Raw genomic sequence first — 19,205 nt, forward strand, 5'->3', positions numbered from 1 at the left:
ATCAGGTTTAATTAAGGAGTTCTTCATCATTGACTGTGACAAAGGGAGCAAAATATTTTCTTAATAGGACTGTTTACTTAGCAGACAAAAGTAGAATAGGATTTAGTAGATGAAAATTGAATCTTTTTCTAATCCAGAATGTCCTTAAACTGTTGTTTTTTAACAGGGAATGTAGTTAGGCATTTCACAAATGTACTGGCAGTTACAGTAAGTTCTTCAGTCTTGAAAAAACAGACAATTTCTAAATAATGTTTTTTAAGTTATGTGTAGCTCAAGTAGAAATTAATTCAAGAAAGTGCAATGGCCTGTGTTTTATGTGGTCCAAAATCAATTACAGGTGTAGTCTGGTCTGGCTTTATAATCTATGTCTTGATTAATTTAGAACAGACTGACTTCCTTGCACCTTAAGGCAGTTTTTAGCAGGTTCAGTTTTACTGCTGGCATGTTTGTGAATTCAATCTGGCAGTACCTCACTTACGTATTCTGTAGTATCCACTTCCTGCAGTGCTGAAAATATTTATGCTGAGTTACGGTGATAGATAATCAACATTATCCCTATTTGATATAGTACTTATTGCTAACAACTATAGTAATCAATTAATTAGCGCTTTATTATAAAGAATCCGTTACTCTCCAGTATTGGCAAGTTGAGTGCTTTGTATCTGCATGTCAAAGTACTCTTACAGCTTTGTTTTCGTTATTTATTGTTATGTGGAGCTTGGAATAATGGTTGCTACCTGTCCTAAAACTGAACTGGTATGATTAAATGCAAAGGGGAGTAATACGGACAGCATCTGTAAAGGATAATTGCAAATAAATCAATAACTAATGGTCCCTGAATGTGTTTACTAGTTCATTGTAGTGAAATATGGGCCTCTGTAAACCCTATGTGCCTTATAACAGTTACTGAGATGATTACAATACGTACTTTAGTCATGCGAAAAATTAGTGTATACTGAGAATATAAATACAATTTTTGAGGTTCCTGACAATGCCTTAGAAGTGGAGTATTAATCTGAAAAAAAAAAATGAAACTTGTTTGTTAATGTTTGGAAAGTTAATAACAAAATGGCAAAATTAAAAACTTATTTGAACCTCTAGCATCAATATTTGGATATTACTAATGGTAGGAGAATTTTTAGAAGATATATTTTTCTCTTATTAGAAGTGCAAGATAGGATCACATCAAACTAAATAATCCAAAAAAAAGTAGCATTTTTCCAGACTGTTTTTACAGTGCATGTATTAGAAATAAAATCAAAATTAATTCAGATGAACTGTACTTTGAAACATCTGTGAATGAATGTATGATCTTCTATTAGCTTCTAAGGAATTTTGTCCCCCATTTCAGCAGTGCTGTTTCTGTGAAGTTTTCCACTTGAACCCATGTGATGTTTTGGGGCGTTCTTGCTGGCACTATTTCATCCTCTCATTTTGCACAGAATTTGTAGGGACAGTCCTTACAGTTCTGGGACTCTAACCACGTGTACTTGCTGCTGCTTATCTTAAATAGACAGTTTATGTAAAAAGTCTCTCTAAAATTGCTGGTAACCCTGGGAAAACTGCATGTAAAGTAGAATAATATAGCAATTTTTGTTTGGATGGGGTCTGAGTTTCAAGGCAAATCTGTCCAATAGCTTATGTTCTAAGAAAATTATTCTGATAAAGCCATGACTGTTATTTCGGAACTCTTAGGCTTGTGATTTTGCCATCTTGATCAATGGGAAGATACTTCTTACAAAAGACATGACACACATGCTGGAGGAAGGAATTAGTGAAGAAACATTTGGCAGTATTTTGTAGCATCTAAACATTTTGATAGCTGATAAAACTGATGCTCGTTTTAATTATGATCTTTTGGACTAAACTTCATAATGATTTAACAAGCCTATGTTGGGAAAATATTATAAATCAGTTTTAGTAATTATAAATCAGTATTTGACATACCAGTCTTAAGCATGACAAGGCCTGTATGAGTAGGAGTATTTTCATTTTCTATTTCTTTTAATCAGCGCTTATGTCAAGTAGCAACTTTTTTTTTCAAAGAATAATTATTTTTGGTTTTCTAGTTTGAAGAAAAACAATATCCATTACATGCAGTCGTACTTAAAATTTGTAAATTCAGACTCTTCCTCTTGCTTCAGATCTTGCGCACTGGTTTTATATATGGACACATGTGTGTATAAAATTTGTATATATATTCTGTATATATGCAATATATAGCCTTTACATATAATAGCTATTATATATTAAAACATTTTATGTTTATTGTAAAACGATGCATTAGTCCTACTGCTACAACAAATAAGCCTATTTCTATAAACTGCATTTAGGATATTTTAGTGTGTTCTTGCTATATTTAAAGAACCAGTGCTGTCTATGTAAATCTCTCATTTTCTCAACCTACTGTGCAATTACAGTATTATTTCTCTAATGTGCATTAGGATTCTGTAGACATGGAGGTAGATTTTTATATTATCAGGTATGCAGAGGTCCTGTATATTCCTCAATGGATAGAAAGGGGAAAAAAAACCCAAACCAAACCAACCAACCAACCAAAAACCAGAACTGGTACCAGTCGGGATGAACTTTTCAAAATTAAATATTTGAGTGGAAAAACAATATGGAAGAAATAACACGATAATTCCACAGAAATGTAAGACTGACATTTATATTGTGTAAAAATAGTAATTTTATGTCTTTAAACAGTTAAAAGTTTGAAATTACTTTGTGTGGCAGGTACACCCACCCGGTGAAAATAGGGCTCCTTGGCTGCTGAAGTGTAGTGGCTATTGATTTCCTTTTTCTGTGCCCTTGTTCTCAGGGCTCTGCTGTACTCGGTGCCCTTGGCCAATATATCGGAGCCGATGCTGACCACAGATCAGATTCGGCTGGGCATAAATGGAGTCCCTTGGGGGAGCCATTTTGAGCTAGTCCCCCCTGGAGCAGTGCGCTGCAGTCAAGGACTCTCCCCTTGTGTCTGGACGCAGCCCAGGAAAACTCCCTGAGGTTCCTGTGGGTTACAATGCTGCCCTAAGAAGGTTGAGCCCTCATTTTTTTAAGTGAGTGACAGAGTGGTTTGCGTTGTCGTTAAACCCTAGGAAGTTTGTGGTGATAGTTTTGTTCTCCTGTCACGAACATTCAAATCTGCTGTTGTATGTTTGTGGAGTGCTACTTAGTTGTGTCAAAAAATAAATTTTTATTTTTGGTTGTTATTAATTGAGAGCTTCTGCAACACTGTTGCTTATTACTTTTGGTAGAAGTAGATGCAAGCTAAACACTTAAAACTTGTTTAGAAGCACCTAGTTTAATTAAAAATCATTAAGGCAAACTTTAGGCCAGAAGTTTCTCCCCTGAAGGTAGTTCAAGGGGGGTGAAGTCCTCATCCGTGTTGGATCACCTTTACATACTATACTCCATGGCCATGAAACTGCAGTAGTGCATTTTGGCACCATAACCAGTCAAGCTTCCTTGCCTTCCTGGCAGAGGCAAAGGAGTCTCTGACACAGTGTCAGCACAGAGACAGGTACGCAATGATGATCCTGCCCGCAGGGCAGAAACACAAAGATGCACAGGGTGTGGTTGTGCCATGTAAGTGTGTGCCAGGCGGCAGACTGGCAAGTAGGCAGCGTCTGCGTGGAGAGGTTCGCAGCCCCTCATGTTGCTGCCTTGTCCAGAGCTTCCCACAGGGCCTGGTGCTGACATCAGGAGTGTTTGATTGCAGACAAAGCAGCCCGTAGAGCTTACAACTTGACCCATTCCCAGGGAAGGCAAAGGATGGGGATGCCTTGGGGATGACATGAATACATCTTGTTTTCACAGCAAAACTACACTGTGCTAGAGTGACATGCAAAAAAGTGTTTTTCAAATACAGAGCTTGGATGAAATACAATTTTATTAAGCACGTCAGAAAGTTGGTTTTGTTAGGTATGTTTTCTTCTTCACTCTGACCTCGGGTTATCAATACAAGTATTTCATGGTAACTTATTGCATAACGTGTACTGAATTTAAGAGTGTTTTATTCACATTTGTTGAACGTATTTGTTCTTTTCACGCTAGGTTCCCAAACAGTGGACAGGAAGCTAGCTGTTACTAGCTCTAACCCTAGGGTCTTGAAATCAGTTTGAGTACTAGAATGGGAATAATCATACATGAAGCATGTATTTGATATAGGTTGTGATTTAATAAAAATGATACTGTGGTATCTATGATACCATACCATACAGCAATAGGTATGACCTAGGGGACTTTTTATAAGTTTATATCGGAACATGTGATGTTTAATAACTAATTTCTTGATTTCTATGGCTGTTCCAAGGAAGCAAACAGAAATTAGACAACTTGTTTGAAGAAAGCATCGAGATTTGTTAATTGACTCTACTATAGGATACATCTGTAGTAAATTCATATTATTCACAATGAACAATTTTTAAAATATATCTAAAAGAAGACAATACTGCAGCATATTTTGGAGTATGTCAGAAAACTGAAGTAACTTGATGTCTGTCATATAATCAGCATTACCTCTTTAACATACCTAATTGAATTGTACGACATATGCAGCATGTGCTGCTGTAACTTAAAATATTGCTGAATTTTAATTGCACCGTAATCAAAATTTAAAGCTACAAAATAAAATTATAATTGGAAGATGTTTCTGTATTTTATTGCACCATTGTTTATTTTAACATCGATCATAAATATAGCAGCTTTTTCAAGCATAAGCCTTTTAAAGGAAGGGATAGAGAACATCTTTGGGAATAGCACATGGTTATTCATGACTTACAAAATCCAGGCAACCAAACGCATGCCTTGTATAATCATAATTTATTGCAACATTTTCATTAATGTTATTTTGCTTCTCCTGGGCAAACGATCAAGCTGAATTTTGTAACTGTTTTCACTTGTTTATGCAAGATTGTTATATATGTAGTTGTGCTATACATCTACATTGTATGAACATAGATGTTTTGTGCCTTGTAAGAGGTTGATTATCTGTATGACATATAATACTATATTGAAAAACAGGAGCATATTCTATTGTTATGATGTGGTGATGCTATAATGACAAGAATCGGGTCAACGCATTCAGAGTCGCTACCAGTAAAATAGTACTGAATTTATTCTTTCACGTGTGATGATTTTACATTCATAATTCCTGTTAATGGCAATCAGACGTAGATGTTTAAAATCCAGAAATATCAGTACCAGTATAGACTTTGTATCTTAGAGTTGTAATATTGGATTTCATAATTTTAAATGAAGAAATTTATTTTAACTGCATGTATTGCAATGGATGGGGATGGATGAGGAGCAGACTAAAAGCTTATGAGTCAGGATTAAAGGGAAGACTGGGACAGAAGAAATTATAGTGAGCACCTGCTACAGGCTGTCAAGTCCCACTCAGATGAGGGAGACAAGTGACTTAGATCCATAAATCCCCAATGGAGTGGACAACGGTGAGATGAGTCTCAAAGTCCAGACATTTATTAAATTTCCACAATGTACTATTTGGATACACAATAGTTAGCTAAGTATGTAATGAGCTATGGCAATCGATATAGTATGCCTTTTGTTACTTAATGGTAGTGAGGGAAAAGGGGATAAAAGAAAAGGAGGGAGATAGAATAGAGCAATAGAATTCACTGGTCCGGGTTCCTGTGTTTGTCCTGTCTGCGTTTGTCAGGGATGAATCAGTCTTCTTCACTTCTTCGTGCCTTCCTTTTTCTTTTCTCCCTTTCGCTCCTCGCTCTACCCTCAATTTATACACACTTCCCTTGGGTCCATCCCCTAGGTCGACCCACATAGCTACGTATCCTGCGTGTGGGGAGGGGTAATGTATGGGATGATGTAATTAGCATTATCTTGTTAATCTTTATTAGCATATTCAGGGGTGTCAACTTTAATAGGCATTTTGTGGATAGTGAAGCAAAGGTCATTCATTGGACAGATGGCCCTTGAAACTTTACAAGATGCACCAGAGCAGAACCATCCTGCCTTTACAGGGCTCCTTCCTCCAGATGCATCCTGTGCTATCCAGGCAGCCTTATCAGCTCCAAACTCCACAGTATCCACACTGTGACTTTCGCTACTTATGAGTGTTTGAGACATTCCTCAGCTTGGAGGGCCTCTGCTCCCCCCCCCCATCCCTTATCTCTCCCAGGCTGTTTTTTTCTTGCAGGCCTGTTTCTCTCAGGCCCTGTTCTTGGGGAGTTACAAGTTGTTTCTCACACAGGCCCCTGACCAGGAAGCTTCTATAGGTATGTCAGTGATAACGGGAAGACTAGGGAAAATGTGGGCTCTCTCTGGAAGGAAACGAGAGACCTGGTTACCTGGGATATGGAGAAGGCTTAAGTACTCAATAACTTTTTTACCTTAGTCTTCACTGGCAAGTGCTCCAGTCACACTACCCAGGGGACAGAAGGCAAAGGCAGGGACTGGGAGAATGAAGAACCTCCCACTGTAGGAGAAGATCAGGTTCGAGACCACCTATGGAACCTGAAGGTGCACAGGTCTGTGGGACCTGATGTGGTGCATCCTCAGGGCCTGAGGGAACTGGTGGATGTAGTGGCTCAACCACTGGCCATCTGCCAGCCGCTGTATATATTTGAGAATTTATGGCAGTCTGGTGAACTTCCTGCTGACTGGAAAAGGGGAAACATAACCCCCATTTTAAAAAAGAAAAAAAAAGAGACTTGGGGAGATACAGGCCAGTCAGTCTCACTTCTTTGTCTGGCAAGGTGTAGAGTGGATCCTCCTTGAAACTGTGCTATGGCACATGGAAAATAAGGAGATGACTGGTGACAGCCAACATGGCTTCACTAAGGGCAAATCATGCCTGACAAATTTGGTGGCCTTCTACAATGGGGTTACAGCATTGGTGGATAAGGGAAGAGCAACTGACATCATCTACTTGGACTTGTGCAAAGCATTTGACACTGTCCATGTGACATCCTTGTCTCTACATTGGAGAGACATGGATTTGATGGATGGACCACCTGATGGATAAGGAATTGGCTGGGTGGTCACACTCAAAGAGTTGCAGTCGGTGGCTTGATGTCTGAGTGGAGAGCGGTGACGAGTGGTGTCCTCAGGGGTGGGTGTTGGCACTGGTGCTGTTTAACATCATTGTTGGTGACATGGACAGTGGGATCGAGTGCACCCTCAGCAAGTTCTCCAACGACACCGAGCTGTGTGGTGCGGCAGACACGCTGGAGGGAAGGGATGTGCCATCCAGAGGGACCTGGACAGGCTGGAGAGGTAAGCCCGTGTGAACGTCATGAAGTTCAACAAGGCCAAGTGTTATGTCCTGCACATGGATTGGGGCAAATACAAGCACAAATACAGGCTGAGTGATGAGTGGATTGAGAGCAGCCCTAAGGAGAAGGACTTGGGGATACTGGTGGATGGAAAACACTACGAGCCAGCAACGGGCGCTCGCAGACCAGAACGCCGTATCTTGGGCTGCACCAAGAGAAGTGTGGGCAGCAGGTCGAGGCAGGGGATTCTCCCCCTCTACTCTGCTGTTGTGAGAACCCCCCTGCAGTGCTGTGTCCAGCTCTGGGGGCACCAACATGACATGGATGTGCTCAAGCAGGTCCAGAGGAGGCTACCAGAGGGGCTGGAGCACCTCCCCTATGAGGACAGGCTGAGACAGTTGGGGGTGTTCAGCCTGGAGAAGAGAAGGCTCCAGGGAGACCTTGTAGCGGCCTCCCAGTACTGAAAGGGGCTACAGGAAAGATGGGGAGGGACTCTGCATCAGGGAGGGTAGGGATGGGAGAAGGGGTAATGGTGTTAAACTGACAGAGGGTAGATTTAGATTAGATACAAGGAAGAAATTCTTCCCTGTGAGGGTGGTGAGGCACTGGCACAGGTTGCCCAGAGAAGCTGTGGCTGCCCCCTCCCTGGCAGTGTTCAAGGCCAGGTTGGACGGGGCTTTGAGCAACCTGGTCTAGTGGAAGGTGTCCCTGCCCATGGCAGGGGGTTGGAACTAGACAATCTTTAAGGTCTCTTCCAACCCAAACCATTCTGTGATTCTATTAAATTAAATTTCCACCATCAAGGAGTAGTAAATTAAGAGTTTGATGATTTATCACTTCATTGAGACTGTAATTGATCTTAGTACTCATAATTATAAGCATGTTTGTGTACTAGAATAATTTCACTGTGACTCCTCACCCACCTTATTGACTCTACAGAGATTGTTGGTCATGCTATATCCAGTAACAGACTAGATTAATCAAAGGAGCTAAAAATACATTTGATGAGGTAGCTGGGATGGTGAAAGTGATGGAAGAAGCTGCATGTATTATTTCCACCCAGCATAGATGTCCTTTCTATGATAGAACAGATCTTCAATGTTCTTTCTTTGAAAAATTTGTTCATCTTTATAAAACTTAAGTATTTGTTTTCCATTCAGTGTGGGTGCAGAGCATCTTAAATCTACTAATTGTTCTGTGGTCAATCTTGAGCAAGCTCAGGGATCCATTCTGGTTTTCAGCTCTTGGTCCTAAGACTCCAAGCTCTCCGTCCTCTGAGCAACTGTGCAATTCATTGGGCATTTGTCTCTAGTGTACAAATTACACTACAGTCCCCACATTTGAGTGGTGTGTTTAACAGCATCATCCACAATCATGTTGCTTTAAACTGAGAAATGTGATTTACTTGGGTATTTGCTAAGAAGCTAAAATGTTACAGTTGTTTTATTTCTGTAGGGTTGGGCAATATGTTTTGCATCGAGTACGTTTTTTCCTTTTAGACTGTTACTTTCTGAAATAGTGGCAATAAAAGTTAAACAAGCTGTAGTGCTAAAAATAGGAAGAAAGTTATTGCATTTCAGTGATGGATCTTTTTATAATTGTTAGCTTTCCCTTATTCTTCAAATCTCTTAGGTTGTTAATCATTGAAAGATATGGTTTTAATAGCCACAAGAAAGGAAAGAAAACACTAGTGAAGTGCAGCAGCTTTCGATCTCCAAGTTTATATTTTTATAGTAGAAAATAATTGCTGTAAATTTATCAATGAGTGTTAATAAGAGCTCTAGTCAAAAAGGTATCAAGCATCTGTGGTATAGTTATACATTTATAGTAGTAGTGCTTTCTAGTTTATTGCATAGGCAACGGCTGTAGGAAGACTTGATTTGGCACATCCTTAAAAGTGAAATTGTCAGGAGCAGTTTCAAGTTTAAATTTACTGTTAACACCTGTTTACAAACTGTCTGAAGAGCTGCATGAAGACACTAGCCCTGAACATGAAGACAGAATAGTCTTACTATTGCTTTTTTAATTAATCTGACTTTTACTACCTATTACGTATTATCTTCATGTTTATTTTATTTAAAAAAAGGAAAAATTGTCAGGGTTATAAACTGAATAAGGAGGATTTATGTGGCCACAACCTTTGTAGGTGATTTTTATGTTTTTTGTTAGCAAGCCAAGCAAGATGTAGTATGCAGTAAAAGTTTTACTATGCTCTCCTGCTATTGCTTTCAGCTTCCTTTACTTACATTTCAGATGTTTGTAAAATAATTGTGGTCATGATTAAAATAGTAAAATAAAGTGCAGATGTGTTGTAGTACAGATGCTATAGACACTGGAACGTTTTGAAATTGAGTTGTTTCAATATTAAGAATCATACAGCACTGGCGACTGAATATTTTACTGATGGCATTCTGTTCAGTGAGTGCACTAAATATCTTCATTTTTTTCATAGCCTGCTAGAAAAGGATACCTTATTCCTTCAATTGCAAAAAAAAAAAATATGAAAAAGATGTAAGAATGTCTTTGTTTCCACTATTTGAATGTATCAGTTCTTAGTAATCCTTAGGTTGTTTTGAAAGCTGTGATAGTTTGGGCAACAACTGAGATATTGTAAAACTAAAGTCCTATTGTGAAAACTATATATTTAATAAGGAGTTTCTGAGTGGGACTACTCATTTCCATGGGACTGCTTTGATAGTTAAGAACTAAAATATGGAAATTTCAATATATTGAAATTTGTTTAATCTAAAGTAAAAGAAAAAACACAAAATATGCCCTCCATAATATAAGCATACCATATTTTGGGGGAAAATTAAGCAAACAATTATTAAAATTATTTTTCCCCTATATTTTTAACTTTGAGTAAAAAGATAACTTCAATGGTATAGAAGTGTAGCTATCAGTGATTAATGCAGCACTTTCCCAAGTACAGAGAAGCAGAGATAATCCTGACTTTTGAGTGAGAACCGAGAATAGAATATTTCCTTGAAAGTATTTAATGATACAAGTCAGGATATCTTGCTGAATCTTAGACATAGACAGTAGCTATGCCCTAAGAAGAATTCCATTTTCATGACTTTATTCTCATTTCTGAACAAAATATCTAGTATTTGCTTTTTAAATTGAATGTATGGATACACAAGCATGTGTGACTATGACTGTGCCCCTTGTGCGTGTCTTGACTGCAGTCTTAGAATGACCTTGATAGTTTTCAAATTGGAACTATTGATGATGATAGTCATCAATTTTTCCATAAAAATAAAAATAATTGCTCCTCCTCCTCCTTCACTGAAGGTCTTTGAATCACCAAATTGCTGTCCAATGATCTCAATGATCTTTGCCTCAGTTAAGCTTGCATTTTTTTTAGAAATAAAGTAACAAGGCTTGATCTTGCTCGCAATTGCATGGTGAAGCTACTTCTTTTCAACTTCAGTTTTTAACCTCTGAGAAAGGAGAAGCTTAGAACTATGTGTAATAATGATATAGACAAGGCCGAGCTGTGATTTAGATGAACTGATTTGGATGTTTTGTTTTGTATTAAACTATACTACATTTTTCTCAGCTGTGGGATGATTTGATCAGTTCCACTTATTTATTAATTGCCTTCTGTATGTTTTGACAAATGAGTCTCTTGTATCTTCATCAAGGAAAACAAAACCTGTAGACTTGCTCTGAAGAGCCCTGCTATGAGAAGTGAAAAGGCAGTCTTACTGTAAGAATTCAGGACAGGAAAGAAAAAGAAGATTTCTAAGAGCTTTAAGGGTAAATTGTCTTACTTGCATAACAATTTCCATCAAGACAAGATTTGTATTTTATTAGGGAGAATTAAGTAATGGTTTGAGACTGAAGATAAGAGTATGGTTTACTAGCCCTCCTAGAGAATTTCAGCTTGATCTGGAGTAAATCACTAAATCCTCATATGGTTCAGGCTCTTAACTTTAAAAGAAAAAAAATAACCCGCAAGCTATTCCTCTTCTGGTTTGTTCTTGTATATGAACCTCTGAGCTCTTAGGGCAGGGTATGCTTTTATGAGTTCATGCAATCCTAATTTCTATAGGTCTCTCTAGGTAAATCTTGAGAATTGGTAATAGATCCTTTTATTACCTGGGGGTGTAGATGGGTTTGTATTACTACCTTTGCCAACGTCTAATGTTGGGATGTCTTCCTTGTGCCTACAGAACAAATGGAGATAATGATGCTTACTCTCTTCTGCTAATATTTTTGAGAGCTATGGAAATAATACATGTAAATGGACTAAAAGCCATGGCTAACTTACGAGCGGCTGATAGTCTGTTACGCCTGTAGCTTTAGATAACAATGATAGTGTAGTTTCTAAATGACAGTTTGGGCACATACAATGCACCATTTGCTTTTACCATTGTCAGGAATTGAGGACATGCATTCAGAATGGTTCACAGAGATTCTTTCTAGGATGCTATTTTGAATGTAATGTTCCTTGCCTTTGATGATAAAGTAATAGGATGTTTAATTTCACAGGCAGGAAATGCATTACTTTCTCTTTTATACTGATGTAAGAGAAAAGCTTAATAGCTTTTCATGTTCATCATAGTACAAATGTCTAGTACATTGCAGATACAAGAGTGAACAAAACCGTAATATATTGCTTTGGCTCCTTAGCACTCAGTACATGCGTTTCTTGCATCTTGGCATGCACATTATCCTTGCCAATGCTGAAGTAGCATCAGGTTTTCCAATCAATGCTTGTAATAAATATGTTTCACAAAGCCTTGTTATGAAAAATCTCAACTTGTGTAATGGATTCTCTGTTACCCTTAGGCTTCGGCAATAGAAAATAATAGAATAAGGATTACATAATAACACTTTATTGCCAAAATTTACTGGGGGAGGGGAGCTATCTTCATATTAGCATTCTTGAGCATTTTTATTGTAGGAAGTTTTTAGGATAAAGATACCACATTTATTTCAAAGTGATAAATATTTGTATCTGGGAAAAAAAAAATCTATATTGACCTTTGCAATTTCATAGGTAGCTTGTTTGTGTTCCTTTTGAGGAGCTCAGAACCTACATACTGAGCTATGCCTCACATAAATTGAAGTTCCAATTGAAGCTTTGATAAATCAATACAGTAATAATATATTTTGGAAATAACTGTGAGAGAACACCTTAAGCTGGTATTGCTTCTAAACTCCTTGGTAGCTTTGTCAGGCAGGAAATCAACTTGGCAACAGACTTGATATGTTTGAACTGTGACTTCCACCTGGTGTGTACTGGGGAGCTACTGAAATCAACATTTCACCTGGCCATGACAAGTGATACCACTGTTTGTGCCATTCAGACCCCGAACTATGAACCATAGGTATGAATTATCTCAACAACTGAGGCCAAATCTCATGTTCTAGTAAAATAAAGGATTATTACACCAAAGGAGGTAAAAACTTCAGATATTCAGTAAGGAATTCTAATAATATTTTTGTATTATCCTCTTCTTCTTCCTATATTTGTGAAGTCTACAGCGATAATTTACAACAGTATCTCCTGAAGTAGTATCTGCGTTTTTTTCTACTGAAAAATGTGACTTTCGATAATTTCTGTTCAGAGTGCTTAAGCTTTCCTAGAATTGTTTCACTCTGAAATGAGTAAGTCTGGTTACATTTTGTAATTCTTTTTGTTCCAGAAATTGAATGAGACACAGTTTACAAAAAACATGTTGATTGTATGCTTTTTTTATGTTCTAATTCTCGTTTAGTTCAAATTTGTTATTCTCGAAAGGTAAAACTTTGTAAAACAAGGAGCACATAAAGCTTCTAAGATTTGCATGAAGGCAGTGGCACATATTGGGACTATATTCACTTTTAGTTAACCTTTTTGCCCTTTAGTCTGTGGGTAATAAATACTGCAGACTCATTTTAATCACTCCTACATTTGGAAAACATATGGATTTTTCTTGAAACTGGCTTCAGAGATCTGCAGGAATATTATGGCTGAAACACAATCAGAACTTGATATATATATCTATTAAAATGTGTAACTTCAGCCACAAGCATATTATGATTCCTTCCTGCAATAACAATGCAAGATTAAAGTAATCTTTAATCTTTACTTATTTATACCTTACATATTTATTTCCTAATTCTGAATGTTTCTGCTTTTGTTTAGTTTTTTTCCCCACATAGTTAGCCTTTCCCTCCAAAACTGTTCCTATCTGTGAGATAGGAAGAATTTTTAATTCTATTAACATTTATCTTCCACAAGTTTCAAATAGAATTTTAAAAATTCAGGTGTTCATTTGAGGTTGATTTTCTTTCTAAGATCCTCTTTCCTTCTTAGTACAACCCTAAGTACACATAAGTAAGAGGAAATATAGAAAACTGTATTTAGACAGACAGCTAATCTATGTGAAGTGGCTAGTTCAAGACATAGATGTCTAGTTGGCACCTTAGTACAAGATGCAGGTATCTTGTTAATACCTGAGTTAAGACAACAAAGGATGATTTTTATCATTTGCTCTTCATGATTCCCAGATTCTGTCTTCCTCTCCAGTCAGAGAAGAAAGATAAGACTGATGTCCTATGTCAGTCCCCATTCTAAGTCCCTACCATTCCATGGAAATGGAGTCCAGCGCTCTGGAAATGTGATTTCTGAGCCTCATTAAGGCAGTTTGAAGCTGAAGTTTTGCATATAGTCATGGTTTAACCCCAGCTGGCAACTAAACTATCATGCAGCTGCTTGCTCCCTCCTCCAATCCAGTGGGATGGGGGAGAGAATCAAAAAAAAAAAAAAAAAAGTAAAACACGTGGGTTGTGTAATAGGACAGAAAAGGAAGAAAATAATAGTAATATGAACAATAATAATACAAAAATAATAAAATAATTAGAATATACAAAACAAGTGATACACAGTGCAGTTGCTCAATACTGGGCATGATGTTATATGGTATGGAATGTTCCTTTGGTCATTTGGGGTCGGCTGTCCCAGCTGTGTCCCCTCCCAACTTCTTGTGCCCCCCTCCAGCCTTTTAGCTGGCAGAACATGGAAAGCTGAAAAATCCTTGGCTCAGTATAAATGCTACTTAGAAACAACTAACTTCAGTGTGTTGTCAACATTATTCTCATGCTAAATCCAAAGCACAGCATATATGTAGCTATACCAGCTACTAGGAAGAAAATTAACTCTATCTCTGCTGATACCAGGACATATATCTATAAAAGCTTAGAAAATAATTGCATAGGAAAACAGTATTGAGAAGTTTTTCTGCAAACAAAACTCTGTATGTAGCTTCTTAGTTTCAAAGAGGAAACATAATTATGGTTTAGATGGAACAAAACTTAGCAGTGAACATCTACAGCTTCCATCAGACCCAGTCTTACTTCTTTTTATAATCAAGTACACAAAAATAAATAAATGAAAAACTAGATTTTGCAGTGGTTTGTTAGGCTATGTATGTGATTGAAGCCACAGTCCACTGAAAAATATCTTCCAGGTCTTCAGTCTGTAGTAGATGTGCTTGCACTGATCATTAAGTCATTAGCTTAATTATTTTCATAATAATTTTAAAAGTTCGACTCAGGTTAACATCCTTATGGAACATGCAGTGTAGAGAGCTTCTGAAATGGGAGACAGAATAATATTCTTTTGATAGTCTGTATTTCTGAAATTTGCTGTACACTTATTCCTACAAATTAACAGGATGGCTACCATCAAGTTAAGTGCAAACAAATTCTAAAAAAAGGTTCGTGGTTATTCCTGCTGTGTATGTACATTTTTAGATTAAAATACATTGATTTTATTCCAGTCTTCATCTTAGTGGTTGATGGGTATTTTAAGGAGTGCGGTACTTTCAGTCTTTCCTTTAAAAGCTTCTCACAGCAGGATGTCCTGAAAATGTTGCAAACACGAATGATCGGCTAAGTCTTCAGAAAACTGTATAGTCTTTGTAAGTGGTTTTGTAATGAGTAGTGTAGTCCTTAAAATATATTGTGCACAGTTACCCTCCTTACATTCTGTAATGACAATCTATTTTTAATAAAGCTATTTAGCTTGGTTAATTAGTTAGTAATAAATCTCCTAGTCTGCTGACTAATCTTAGAAAAAATTTTAGACCACATTGATTGAAAATGAGGCTGCAAGATTAACTATATATGTATATGTATTCTGACTTTTTATCAGCATTATACTTGCAAGAAAAGTCTTTTGAAGAATACAGAAGATCTGCCTCTCGATGCAAGTCATGGAGCTCACCTTTATAGAAAATAGTGGTAGAAATAAAATAGGCCATGGAAAAATGGAGAATAGCCCCTGCCAGTAATCTCACAGAGGAAGACTGATATAAACCTTCATTCCCAGTTCTAGTCCAGTGCTTTATGTCAGTAGTATGCTATTTATCTTATCCAGTTTTTTCCTTGATGCTTCTTGCAACCTTTGAAGCTTCTTTCTCTACAATTCAGCCCCATGTTGTGATACAGCTTCTCTTCACTGCCTGGTGTATCTGGAAGCTTTCTCATCCTTGTCCTCAGCTTCTGAAGTCTCTGACCAAAGTAGATCATTGTTAATCCCACCTAAACTGGTACATTCCTACTACATTGTTCTAAGCAAATGTAATTTACTCCTGGAATTTACAAGAGATTTTTTCCAGCTTTTCTAAGGATATCAGTGGAGCGGACTGTAAAGCCAGCAGAGATTCACAAATATTCTCAACTTAATATTACTTGATCATACTTGTATAATCCCCTTTTTGGGACATGTCAGCTTTGTATAGGTGAGGCCAAGTGTACTGTATAGTCGTGACCTCAGACTATGATCTGCTTCTGATCGGACTGTACAGTGACCTGCGATAGGTCAGAGACTTACTCCGTGTCCAATACTAAAAATACATGCATTTAATTCTATCAGTTTAACTCTGTCACTCAGTTCCATAGTAACAGGTTTTTCTGTTGGTGGTCTGGAGAATCTATTTGTTATTTTAAAGCACATAGTTAACCATTAATTATACTTGATGCTCAAATGTAGTTAATATCCTCACATTCAGATACTGACAACAAAAAATAACTATATTCTGTATCAAGAAGTAACATCAACTCTCTTCAGCAGAGCTGATCTTTTTGAAGTCATGCTATGAGTTTTGAGTACCATTGTATGCCGATAACCTGCCCAAAACCCTGGACAGTTATTTTGAGCTGATTATAAATGATAAGTGCAGATTATGATGTCCAAATAGCTATTTGAAAGTATTCTCAAGTATTTTTCTTTGACTTGAATGTCTTTATGAAGGACTGCTCTCTCTAATCAAGGGCAAGTTTCTTTCCGGGGCCCATGCTGGATAATTTTTTAGTTCCTTGTTTGGGAAAGCTGATGTGTGTGCTTCCTTCTATCCACAATCCTTCTCATGCTGCAATCCCTTCTGCCCCTTATCTGGCACAGTCAGTCCTGGCTCCAGGCAATCTGTATTCTTTTTGGTGAAGAGCCTGAAAACTCAAGTCTGCTCATGTCTGACTCGAGGTCAGTTTGAGAAGGTTTCTTGTGGAAATAGCCCTCTCTATCTGATGACATGAGTGCTGAATATTAAGTCTACAGTAAGGTTCTTGATTAATAGCAAGAACATCTCTGCTATGTCCAGGGGACCAGATTTTCTGCTCCTAAGATGGTACAGTCCAGCAACAATTCTGTGATTCTTATCCCTCTAGGTTAACTGCTGGAGCTGAAGAAAACTGAGCTAACAGTTCAGAGTATCTTAGTATTCTGCTGGTGTTCAGTATTTTTGTATTCTCGTGTCTCTATCAGAAAGATTTGGACCCTTTTGGGAATCCAGTCCTGCAGTGGATCTTAAGCATGTTATCCATGAATCTTTGCTGAGCAATCCACTTCAATCAACATCTGATTTGCCTTCCATTATCTGATGATGAGGATGTTTTTCTTGATGATTGTCACTTCTACGAAATGAGAGAAGTCTCTATAGCATATTCTTAAGATGTCCTATTCCATGTAGGTAAATTTGTCTTCAGAGTTCATTCTAAATTCATATCTAATGTATAATTAGTTTCATTTGAATTGAGTCTTGAAGGAAGGACATTGCTTCAGGTCTGTAACTGAATATTACAGAGGCAGATACTGTCTCCCTGGGTTGCTGCTTTGGAGAGGCTCTTAAAAAGCTGCAAATCTGGAACTCCCTGCTGGTGTAGTCAATGCTGTTGAACATCAGCAGCAGCTGACTTGGAAAATGTCTCCTCTGAACTACAGCCCAGAGTTCCTGTTCCCTCTTCAAGAAGTGTTACTGTTTTGGTGAATTTTATTGGGGATTATGTGGCATGTGTGAAACTGGTCCTTCAGTCTTTATTCAAGTAGAGAAAAGGATGTTCTTATCCAAGTAATGGTGATCTTTGGGAAATACTGACTGGAGTTACTCACAGTCTAGATAGATATAGATATACAGATATATGTATTTGAAGTCAAAGGAGAAAAAAGGTTATTTACCTGTAGCTGCTCTCTTTTGCATTGTACTGTTTATATGTGCATACACAGCCTTCCTCTCTTTGTAGGATTTTTCCATTTATAATCATAGTAGAAACTTTCATTTAGCTGATAAATCAGTAATTACACCACAGACCATGCTGCGCTGAGCTTGGTAGTAGGACTAAACTTTATTCTTTTCATCTCCAGTACGAGAGGTATGCATAAGAAAAATAAAGAGAAGGAAGTAAAATATAAATGGAGTGATTTGGACAATGAGAATAGTTCTTTCATTCCAAACTGAAGGAGCTTTCTGGCTGCCAGTTGATGAACTGGAAAGGTTTCTAGAAGTTAACTTCTTTTAATCATGACATGGTCCAGTGCAGGGTAGATCACTGTATCTTAAATTTGTAGTTTTAAACTTACTGTTAAAGAATTTTAAAACTTTTTTTGTTCTGTTTAATTAATTTACCTGAATTTTGACTTTAACTTTTGACTGTCTTCCACAAAATACCTACTAAAACCAGAGATTGTCCTGAATTTAATATAGGGGATTTTATCTAACAACTTAAAAGCCTTCCTTTCCAAACATCATTCTCTTCTTCCAGTAGCAGGTACATAAATGACATTAACAATAAACATATCAAGGCTGAGTTTTTGTCACTTACACCCACATCATTACACAATTTTTTTTATGAGTATGAATGACAGCAAAATTTTATTTGCCATTTTTTGCTACATCTCACCATATCCACAGTGCCAAGTTGCTTCTTTCCCACTACTGTTATGTTGAACTACATATGTGGGGTTTTTTTCTCTTTTGGGGGAAGAAGGAATTTTGCTGGTATACAGTGAATTTATATTTGGTTACAGATAATGATTAATATTGATGGCTGATCTCTTTCTAGAGCAATGCTATATTGATAAAACTGTCCAGAAGTTAACTCATAGGAATATAATTTTAAAAGGACAAATTAATAAATCTCATAGTATTCAGTTGTTCACTACAGACCCCAGTCTTTCAGGTATGCCTGCAATCAGCTTTAACAAGATGTATCAAAATTAATAAAATCAGGACAACGGTGATTTAAAAAATTGAAAATCGAACAGAGGAGAAAAATAGAGTGGAAAAATGAGGCAAAATTGTGTTTTCAAAATAGTAACATAATAAATAGTATATTGTATGAACTTAAGCAACATTTCTAAGAAATAATGATTTTATTTTTTTCTCCGGGATTCAGAGCTCCCTGTTAATACTCAAGTGAACCCATACCTTGTGCATGCCAAAGAATGTACTCAACCTCTGAAATCTGGAGAGTATAAACTGAGCAACATTTTAAAAGTGCACGACTTAGCAGTGAGCTGGTAGGAACCATTAACAGTACATTAATTTTATTGTTATGTACACATTGAGCTTTATTTTTCAACAGGACATTTAGAAGCATTTGCTTTAAGTAAATTTCGGAAAAACTACTGGCAGCAGTCAGGGGGACATTCCTTCTGAGGCATGTGAAAGTGGA

General features: G+C 37.3%; 1 protein-coding gene across 1 annotated transcript in view; it reads left to right on the forward strand.

The window, feature by feature from the left end:
* SPAG16 (sperm associated antigen 16) overlaps positions 1 to 19,205 on the forward strand; it is a 468,867-nt gene that overhangs the window by 47,426 nt on the left and 402,236 nt on the right. Inside the window, 1 exon segment of the mRNA XM_074829742.1 lies at positions 18,913 to 19,050. Within this exon segment, the coding sequence (XP_074685843.1) occupies positions 18,913 to 19,050 (138 nt within the window).

The sequence above is a fragment of the Strix aluco genome, chromosome 6 (assembly GCF_031877795.1).
Source record: "Strix aluco isolate bStrAlu1 chromosome 6, bStrAlu1.hap1, whole genome shotgun sequence".
NCBI classification, from domain to species: Eukaryota; Metazoa; Chordata; class Aves; order Strigiformes; family Strigidae; genus Strix; species Strix aluco.